This window comes from Dipodomys merriami, unplaced genomic scaffold (genome assembly GCF_024711535.1).
Source record: "Dipodomys merriami isolate MVZ:Mamm:240054 unplaced genomic scaffold, mDipMer1.0.p SCAF_55, whole genome shotgun sequence".
Classification (NCBI taxonomy): Eukaryota; Metazoa; Chordata; class Mammalia; order Rodentia; family Heteromyidae; genus Dipodomys; species Dipodomys merriami.
Genome location: NW_027206124.1, coordinates 6,747,326 through 6,757,682, shown reverse-complemented (window position 1 = coordinate 6,757,682; position 10,357 = coordinate 6,747,326). Strand labels below are relative to the sequence as shown.

The 10,357-nt window shown below is 59.7% G+C and overlaps 1 protein-coding gene across 1 annotated transcript; it reads left to right on the top strand.

The window, feature by feature from the left end:
• Positions 1-239: 239 nt before the first annotated feature.
• On the top strand, positions 240-9,674 carry Creld2 (cysteine rich with EGF like domains 2). The gene is made up of 10 exons (XM_069999803.1): positions 240-470; positions 994-1,076; positions 1,816-1,926; positions 2,765-2,856; positions 3,702-3,878; positions 5,422-5,517; positions 6,754-6,837; positions 7,796-7,891; positions 8,257-8,397; positions 9,408-9,674. The coding sequence occupies exons 1-10, from the start codon at positions 345-347 to the stop codon at positions 9,455-9,457; spliced, it is 1,056 nt and encodes a 351-aa protein (XP_069855904.1). The 5' UTR covers positions 240-344; the 3' UTR covers positions 9,458-9,674.
• Positions 9,675-10,357: the final 683 nt, after the last annotated feature.

Below are 10,357 nucleotides of genomic sequence, written 5' to 3'. Positions count from 1 at the left end.
CGGAGTAAAGATGTCCGCGACGAGCCGCCGCGGGGGCGGGGCTCGGGGGCGGGGCTCTGGGAGGGCGGGGCCCAAGGGAGGCTGGGTTTCCTAGGCCCGCCCCCTTCTCGCGGGACGCTGACCCGGGGCCTTCCCATTGGCCGCCTCTCGTGGCGAGCTTGAATTGGGCCACATCAAGCCGAGACAGATGCTCCCAGCCAATAGCGGCGCGCGGGCTGGGCGGGGCCTCGGCGGGACTCTCTAGTAGCCGGGGGAACGGCCGGCGTGCTGGCCCGGGGGGCGGAGGCCGAACGGTCCGCCGCGCTTCGCCGGGAGTCGTCCTCCCGCCCGTCCGCCCGCCCGCCATGCGCCTGCCGCCCCGGGCCTCGCTCGGGCTGCTGCTGCTGCTGCTGCTGTCGCCCGCAGCCGGCACTACCCGGAAGCCGACTCCCTGCCAGCAGTGCCGGAACCTGGTGGACAAGTTCCTGCAGGTGGGCGGCCGGCGGGGCGGGGGTCCGTGGGTCTGGCCGGGGTCCGTGGGTCTGGCCGAGGTCCGTGGACTAGGCCGGGGTCCGTGGGTCTGGCCGGGGTCCGTGGATTAGGCCGGGGTCCGTGGGTCTGGCCGGGGTCCGTGGATTAGGCCGGGGTCCGTGGGTCTGGCCGGGGTCCGTGGGTCTGGCCTGGGTCCGTGGATTAGGCCGGGGTCCGTGGGCCTGGCCGGGGTCTGTGCACCTGGCCGGGTAGTGGGGCGGGGGTCCGTGGACCAGGCTGGGGTCCGTGGGTCTGGCCGGGGTCCGTGGGCCTGGCCGGGGTCTGTGCACCTGGCCGGGTAGTGGGGCGGGGGTCCGTGGATCAGGCTGGGGTCCGTGGGTCTGGCCGGGGTCTGTGGGCCTGGCTGGGTGGTGAGGTGGGGGTCCGTGGGCCAGGCCGGGGTCCGTGGGCCTGGCCGGGTGGCAGGGCCGCCCCCGGGGGCTCGTGTCACCACAGTGGCCGACGCTGCCACCTCCTCCACAGGGGATGGCCAACACGGCCAAAAAGAACTTCGGCGGTGGCAACACAGCCTGGGAGGAAAAGACGCTGTCCAAGTACGAGTTCAGGTGAGCCCTGCCGCGCCTGGCCGGCCCTGCCCAGAGAAGCCCAACCTGCCCTTGGGGACCCGTGCCGGGACCCGTGCCGGCCCTGGGGCCCTGTGGAAGCCGGCTGTGCCACCTCTGCCCCGGCCTGGGTCTTTTACTGGGCCATGGCCACACTGGATGGCCTTTGTAAAGCCTCAGGCCATCTGTGGAAGATCCTGCCCTCCTCCCTTCCCCCGTGGAAGAGGCCCCTTCCCCTCTCTATCCAGACCGCAGCCCTGCTGAGGTGCCTGACTGCCTTCCCCTTCTCCCCTTGGTTAGCCCTTCCCCTCCTGCCCCCCGCCCCAGCCCCACACTGACTGGGCTGTGATGGTTCAGGTGTGTCTTCAGTAAGTGGCTGTGCTCCCCACCTGCCCCAGGCTGACCTCAGAAGACCTCTGTAAAGAGAGCAGACTGAGCTGGGCACGGCTGTCATCCTAGCTACTCAGGAGGCTGAGATCTGAGGGTCAAGGTTCAAAGCCAACCCAGGCAGGAAAGTTCATGAGACTCTTCAATAAACCACAGAAAGCTGAAAAGCTGGAAGTGGAACTGTGGCTCAAGTGGCAGAGCACTAGCCTTGAGCATAAAAGCTCAGGGACAGTGCCCAGGCCCTGAGTTCAAGCCCCAGGACTGTTGAGAAAGATTGAAAGGGAGGGAGAGGGAGAGAGAGGACTGAGCTTTAGGGTGCTGATGGCCGCCTGGAGGTGCTGATGGTATGTTTCAGTGAGGTCCGGCTCGTGGAGATCCTGGAGGGCCTTTGCGAGAGCAGTGACTTCGAGTGCAACCAGATGCTAGAAGAGCATGAGGAGCAGCTGGAGGACTGGTGGCTGCAGCTGTGAGTCCCACCCCTCTGTCTTCACAAACTGGCTGTGCCTCCCTGCCCACCATACAGTCCCGTCCCGTTCCCCCTCACCCAGTCTTTTATTACCAGAGCACAATGTCTAGGACACTGGCCTGCAGGGTACAGTCAGTGCTCTGCCTGAGTTCTAGTTCCCCAGGCCCACCTCTAGTTGGAGATAGTCACAGACAATCCCAACGATAAACAATTCATGAGTTTTATTACAGAGTATCACTATATCTGTTCATTTTTATGGTAAATGTTCCTTCACTTTGTAAGCTGAACTTATAGGTATGCTTGTGTACCCTCTGGCAATTTTGGAGTCTGACTGCCCCATGCTTCAGTCACAGGCCTGGAACAACACCCCCATAGATGTGGGAGAGATGGCTGCATTGTATTATGTTGCATTTGTGTTGTTTGTGTTCTTTGGAGCTGACAAGTGCCCTCCCACAGAGCCATCATTTCGTTTTAAAGAATCAATCACTTGAAGCTGGCACCAGTGGCCCATGTCTGTAAGCTTAGCTACGCAGAAGGCTGAGATCTGGAGGATCAAGATTCAGAGCTAGTGTGGGCAGAGAAGTCCATGAGTCTCCAATTAACCAGGAGAAGGCCAGGGTAGATGCGTGGCTCAAGTGGTATAGCATCAGCTGGGCAAGAAATCTCAGCAAAGGTGCAAGGCCCTGAGGTTAATAACGCCCTGGCTGTCCAGCGCGTGCATGTGTGTGTGTGTGCATGCGCACACGCACGCGCACACACACACACACACACACACACACACACACACACACACACACACACACAACTTAAGATTTAATGAATGTTTCTAAATCCTTAGGAAGAATGCACATCCTGACCTATTTGAGTGGTTCTGTGTGCGGACGCTGAAGGTGTGCTGCGCTCAGGGGACGTATGGGCCAGACTGTCGAGGTACTACTTTTTTTGCGGGGGGGAAAACAGCCCCAGGTCTGCATTGTTCCTTTCCCCCCCTCTGACTCCCTCACCTTTAAAGGCACACAGGGGACCTGGGCTGTATTAGCTCCCGGCCTCTTCCCTAGGACAGCAATGGCTACTCTCTTCTCTGAGGCATCTGGGCACCTCCCGGGCTCTGGGAATTCTCACGTGGGCGGAGACCCTTGAGCCCTTAGACCACTGTGGCTCTCATGAAGGGATGGTAGACTGTGTAACCCACCATATTGTAAAGACACACTGAGTGGCAAAGACTGATCGTCAAGGGTCAAGGGTGGTGGTGTGCTTGGCCATCTCTTCTGTGCCTTTCCACTGGAGCCAGTTTCCTGCCGGGCTACAGAAGCCAACTGTGCCTGTTAAGGCACATTAGATGGCTGCTCTTTGCCTGTCTTATTTTCTGTGTGCCCGTCCTGGGGCTTAGACTCAGGGTCTGGACACTGTCCCTGAACTTTTTGTGCTCAAGGCTAATACTCTACCACTTGAGCCACAGTTCTACTTCTGGCTTTTTTGGTGATTAGTTGGAGATGAGAATCTCATAGATTTTCCTGACTAGGATGGCTTTGAACCTTGACCCTCAGATCTCAGCCTCCTGAGTAGCTAGGATTCTAAATGGGAGCCACCAGCCCTGTGTGCTAACTAGCAGCCCCACCTGCCTGATAAACATTCTCCTTGTCTGTTTCTGGTGAGGCTGTCGTGAAGTTGGGGCTGCAGCTTGCTCCTGTGTAGGCAGGCCGGGTGTCCTCCCCTAAGTGGGAAGGACTGCTGCCCATGTGTGGTGTGCTAAGTGTGGGTTTGTGTTCCCCAAGCCTGCCAGGGTGGCGCCGAGAGGCCCTGCAGCGGGAACGGCCACTGCCGGGGAGATGGCACCCGGCACGGGGACGGGTCTTGCCAGTGCCACTTGGGGTACAAGGGCCCACTGTGCTTGGACTGCATGGATGGCTATTTCAGCTTGCTGAAGAACGAGACCCACAGCGTCTGCAAAGGTAGGCCCTGGGCGTCCAGCAGTGCAGCCGTGGAGCAGGCCCGTAAGAGCTGCACAGCTGGGTGTGGGCCAGCCCCAGGTTCTGAGAGCTCAGGATCCCTTCCCAAGGCCCTCCAGAAAGGTTTGAAGTTAGCTGTGTAGGGAATGGGTCTTTCTCCCACAATACGTGTCCTTGGTTTTCTGTGGGGACTGGGGGCAGGGGTTTTGATCAGAGCCTTGAGCTCTGGATAGCTTTTTTTCCCCCACTCCTTACTAGTGCTCTCTATTACTTGAGCCACACATTCTAGTCAGCAACTCTTTTTTACCACATTTGTGTGAGCAACAGCACTTGGTGTGTGCTTGTGCTGCGGCTTGAATCCAGGCCTCTTGCTTGCTCACCGTGCTTGTTTAGCTAGCACTCTCCCACCGATACCATGCCTCTAGCACAGTCCTTGCTTCCTTGACCTGGCTCCTGGTACTGCGCCACGCCCTTTGGTTCCCTAGCACCTTCCTACAAAAGGCTTCCTCCTGTGGCTGGTGGGCAGGGTCTCAGGCACCCTGCGAGGTACTCTGAGGTCAGGGTATGGGGTGTGAAAGCCAGGATGGACACAGCCCCTTGGACAGTTGCATCTGAAAACTAGAAGGCCCCTTAGAGGCCATGTGGGAGGCCCCCGCCCATGCAGCTCCTTTCCCAAGGACACCTGCTCCTCACCCTGGCATTGTCAGTGCCCAGGGCTAGGGCCAGCAGCCCACCTGGCTCTTCCCGAGTGAGGTCAGATCTGCCTGTCGGCACCATGGTCATGTCCACCTCCTGGTCTTCCACAGCTGGCGTGAGTGTGCAGGACGGCGTCCCCAGCTAAAAGCCTGCACACACCCCTTGTATGGTGCCTTCCCTTCCTGTCACTGCCCAGCCAGGGGGGCTGGGTCTTTCACTGACCCCCGCCGATGTTGGGGTCACTCAGGAGGGGTGGTGGCAAGATGGCTTCCCACCATGGAGTGGGGGCCACCGTTTGCTGCTGTTCTTCCTGCTTGTGAGAACACCAAGAGCCCGAGAGGGGGATTGAGCACTGGTGAGCATCGTGCTCCACAAGGTGGCCCGCATGGAGCTTTTCTCCTGAGGTCTGGGTGATTTTTTTTTTTTTGGTCGTGGGGCCTGAACTCTGGGCCTGGGCGCTGTCCCTCACCTCTTCTGCTGAAGGCTAGTGCTCTACCACTTGAGCTACAACACCACTTCTGGCTTTTTTCTTTTTGCTTATGTGGTGCTGAGGAATCGAACCCAGGGCCTCATGCATGCAAGGCAAGCGCTCTTCCACTGAGCCACCTTCCCAGCCTCTGGGTATTTTTTTTTGTACGAGGGTTTGAGCTCAGGGCTTATGCACGTTAGGCAGGTGTGTGAGCTCTTAAGTCATAATTCCAGTCTCAGGAGCTGATTTTGGTTTTTCTGCTAGGAATTTTTTGTTCATTGTTTACTATTTTCCCACCGAACTTGAGTCCCTCGTTCCTAAAGTGAGTGTCTCTCTGTGGGAAACGTGAGTCCTTCCTAAGGCGGCCACCTTTGCCTACAGCGTGCCATGAGTCCTGCAAGACATGCTCAGGCCCGACCAGCAGAGACTGCCACGAGTGCGAAGTGGGCTGGCTGCGCATCGAGGGCGCCTGCACGGGTGAGGACGCCGCGTGGGGAGGGGGGCTGCGTGGGGAGGGGGGCTGCATGGGTGAGGACACCGCGTGGGGAGGGGGGCTGCACGGGTGAGGACGCCGCGTGGGGAGGGGGGCTGCGTGGGGAGGGGGGCTGCGTGGGGAGGGCACCTCCTGTGGAGGGGGGCTGCATGGGGAGCACCCGCACCAGTGGGAACTCCACGTGGGGGGGGGGCTGCGTGTGTGCTCCTGGCTCCTTTCCATTGCTCTGTCTCTGCCTGTAGCCCATGTGTACCCCAACCATTCTCAGGATCCCAGCAGGACTGGGCTGCTCCAGCGGGCTCCACATCAGAGCTGGCCTTGTTGGGAGCCCAGTAGCTAGAGACTTCCGGTCTTTGCTGCCCTGGAAAAGTGACCACAAAAACAAACAAAAACATACTCTGTCTCAGGCGTGAACCCAGATCTACCTTGTGCCTGGTGCACAAGGTAAACTGAGGCACTTCTCCGCAGAACTGTGAGCCAGCAGGTGGTTGCGGATAAACTTTAGTAGTTGTGAAGTTGCCAACACCCTGACTCTGAGCCCCTTGGGGCTGGCTCTGCCTGGCCAGGGAAGCCCAGGCCCGTCACCTGCCTCCACCTGCAGGAGGCGCTGGCCTCCAATCCCGTGCTGCAGGCAGGAGTCCCAGCCCTGCCCTGGCTCTGCTGGCTGGGCTGCTGCGTGTCCTTCCACCCCTGCTTCTGTGTGGCGCCCTCTGCCTGAAGGTGCTGCTGCTGTGGCCCTCCGTGGGGCTGGCAGGAGCCTGGCCCTGCCTTTGCGGCCCAGGTGCAGGTGGCTGATCTGGGGCTGGTTGTAGTTTCAGCCTCAGCAGTGTGGGGGAGGGGGGGTGGGGGGGCTATGCAAATGCGGGGCCCAGCCCCAAACTGGCTTCCTATCTCAGGCCGGGCAGGTAGGCCCCCAGCCCCAAACTGGCTTCCTATCTATCTCGGGCAGGGCAGGCAGGTCCCCAGCCCCAAACTGGCTTCCGATCTTGGGCAGGGCAGGCAGGCAGGCCCCGCTGTGGCATGAGCTGTGTGGCAGCACAGAGCGCTCACGTGCCGGCTGTTTGCCATGGTCCTCACTGCAGCCCCTCCGTCCTGCCCCGCCGGGCCTGTCCCCTGAGGACGGTGTGGGAAGCAGTCGGTGGGGAAGGCGGGCCCTCCGTGTGGGGACCTCCCTCCTGGCTGAGGTGCTCCTCACTCGCAGTTGTGCTGTTCTCTTCCAGATCTGGATGAGTGTGCGGCCGAGACACCTCCCTGCGGCGATGCGCAGTACTGTGAGAACGTCAGTGGCTCCTACACGTGTGAAGGTGGCCTGGGCGCTGCGTGCATTGTCACGCGTGCTCTGGGGCGGGAGCTCGTGCAGCCTGCGAGGGTTCTGTGTCTTCCTTCTTAAACTCTGTGGCTTCTCAGCAGAGATGCTAGTACTCTATCCACCTTAACACTTCATGTGTCTGGACGCTGGTGCTCACACCTGTGGTCCCAGCTACTCAGGAGGCTGAGATCTGGGGATGGCTGTTCAAAGCCAGCTCAGGCAGGAAAGACCAGGAGACTTATCTCCAATTAACTACCCAAAAACTGGAAGTGGACTGTGGCTCAAGTGGTAGAACACTAGCCTTGAACACAAAAGCTCAGGTTCAGTGCCCAGGCCCTGAGTTTAAGCCCTAGGTCTGGCACCAAAAAAAAAAAAAAAAAGAATATGGCAATGTAAGTAACAGACACTGGCTGCAGGAAAAGGAGACCTCTCTGTGCATCATGGTTTTCTCATCACAATAGTGATTTTGGAGCATGTCATGATTTCATACTTTTTTTGAGCAGTCTGTTGTTGGGCATCTAAGTCAACTGAACGTTTCACCCTCGTAAACCTTCACTGCCTTCCCAGTACAGCTTTCACCTTGGTTTCTTGGGCTGCTGTCGAGAGCCCCCCGCCTCCTGTCCCGGTCCCCCCCCCCCCCCCCCCGTCCTGGCAGGGGGTGTGGCTGCCCCTGCGCCTCAGACCCAGGCCAGGGCCTCAGGCAGCCCCGCCCCCCCCTCGGGGTTCTTGCCACACAGACCAGGCTGGGGCTGCCGCCTTTTGGACGTGGCTCTGAGGAAGTGTGCATCCCACAGGACGGGTGCAGAGCTGCCCTGTCCTGACTCCTGGACCCTGTGTCGACAGTGAAGTGGGCACATCTGCTGGAAGGCACTAGTGCTTACAACGGAGAAGCCCAACTCCAGACCCACCTTGCTGCGGGGAAGGTGGTCTGATGTCTGTCTCTCTCTTTCTAGAATGTGACTCCACCTGTGTGGGTTGCACAGGGAAAGGCCCAGCCAATTGTAAAGAATGTATCGCCGGCTACACCAAGGAGAGTGGACAGTGTACAGGTCAGTGTGCACATGGAGGTGCGGCCGCCTCGGAGCGGGGGCTGTCCTGCTCTGTGTGCAGCTGCAGCGCCTCCGTCTCCCCGGGGGGCAGGGTCAGCTCAGACGCCTTGGGCGGGCTCAGACACACGCAGGAGCCCCGGCCTCAGCCCCATGGCGCAGGGTCACCTGAGCCTGCTGCTCTGTCGCTTGGCCGCCCGGCTTCGGAAGACAAGATGCCCTCCCTCGGAGTCGCCCCACCTCCGCTCCTTTTTCTGATGCGAGCCTGAGCTCAGTGCTTCAGTGAATGAATTATGAGTGAATTTGTAATCTGTCATGGGCATGCTTGCTAAATGAAGCAGTTTATTGAATTTTAGTCTTTATTTCAGATATAGACGAATGCTCGCTAGCAGAAAAAGCATGTAGGAGGAAAGATGAAAATTGCTACAATACTCCAGGGAGTTTTGTCTGCGTGTGTCCTGAAGGGTTTGAAGAGACCAAAGATGCATGTGTGCGGACGGCAGAGGGCGGTGAGTGGCCCGTTCCCGGTGGACGCAGCCTGTCCTTCCAGGGCCGGGCCTGCCTGGCCGCCCTGGCACGGCTGCCCAGGCTAGGAAATGCCAAGAAAAGTCAGTGGAGAGCAGGCTTGGCTTGTCCAGAAGGGGGCAGAGTGCAGAGTGCAGCGCACTTGCAAGCCAAGAAAGCCCCACTGCCTGGGCGAGCGTCCCTCCCAAGCCACGTGGTCTGCTGCGCAGTCTCTGGCCGGCCTCCCCTTCATAAGGCCGCCTGGCACTCCGTCTGCCTCCTCACCTGCAGAGATCCCATTTCAGCTGCCAGGTCAGGGCTAATCTCTGGGACACATCTTGCAGAAGTTCTGGGGTGTGGTGAGGGGACAGGGCGATGCCCACAGGGATAGTGGCCAGAGTTTGTCAAAAAGAATAAGATGAGCTAGGCACCGACAGCTCACGCTGTAATCCCAGCGACTCAAGAGGCTGAGATCTGAGGATTGTGGTTCAAAGCCAGCCCAGTAGGAAAGTCAGTGAGACTCCAGTTAACCACCAGAAAAACCCAACAAAACAAAACAAAAAACCAAGTGGAGCTGTGGCTCAAAGTAGTAGAGTGCAGGCCTTGGGCAAAAAAAGTTCAGGGACAGCACCTAGGCCCTAAATTCAAGCCCCATGACAGACCAAAAAAAAAGATGCGGAGGAGATAGATTCTAGAAACCACATGCCACCTGGGCGCCATGGGCCGGGGAGGGGCTTCGCAAGCTCAGCCGCTGGCTGCCTCCTGCCCCGCCCTGCCTCCCATGCCCGCGGTGCCCACCCTACCCCTCGGCCCTGCTGTGGCCCTGCCGTGGCACCTCCGCCGCGGGAGACTGAGTGCTGGGGCTTGTCCCGAGCTGTCTTTTGGAGGCCACTGCGTCCGGAGGAGACCTGATGCAGTCCCCACGGTGTGGGCCCACTGATGGGTGTCAGGACACCAGCTAGGCCCTCCCCTCGGCTGCAGTGCTGTCACTCGTGACCTGTGTGTCTTCCAACAGAAGTCACCGAGGAACACCCCACAGAGCCACCCTCTCGGGAGGACCTGTGATGTCCTCCCGGGCTCAGAAGCCAGACTCCCTCTAAATGATTGAGATGACCTCCTGTGGGAAGCGGAGCCGTGGACGCCTCAGGAGAGGCTGCCTGCCCTGAACAGCTGACCCCCACTGGCCCTCGGAAAAGCTGCATTTCCTGGTTGTTACACAGACTCGTATATTTTGCTACTGTTCTTTATAATAAAATGGACCGTTGAAGGTAGTCAGGAACGAGACGCTTGCGTTTGTCTCACTGAGAACTCGTGGGCTTCTCACACCGTTGGCCTTGCACCAGTCCCAGGGCACTGGGAAAAGGAGCGAATCTGCAGGGACCAGGCAGCCAGCGGGCCCTGCCTGTGGGGCTCCACCTCGGGCCGCCCATAGGGAAGGCAGAAGATGCTTGCATTAAAGGCCTGGGCTCCAGCTGTGGTGCTGAGGACGGAGGCGGAGCCGGGACTCACTGGCCCAGCAGGGTCCCACGGGGGCATTGGCCCCTGGCCCCCACTCCCCATTCCTCCCTTGTGGCCATGAGGCGAGCCTTCCATGTGCTCCCCCATGGCCCCAAAGCAGCGGGCCCACCAGCCATGGACGGAAACCCCACAACTGCCCGCACGTTGCTTAGCTCAGATTCTTTTGAGCAGCAGCTGACAGGCAGGCATTCCACCGGCAGACCTAGGCAGGCCTACCGTGGTCAGCGTTGTCTCCCACAGTAGAGAGGCTGCGACTCGGGGGCATCTCCAGGACCCTGTTCCAGCCCCTCTCTGTCCCCAGGGCTCTGGCCTGCACGGTGGGCTGACCGTCACCTCTCCCTGTCCCGCGGGGCTCTGGCCTGCAGAATGGGCTGACCATCACCCCTCCCTGTCCTGCGGGGCTCTGGACTGCAGAATGGGCTGACCATCACCCCTCCCTGTCCCGCG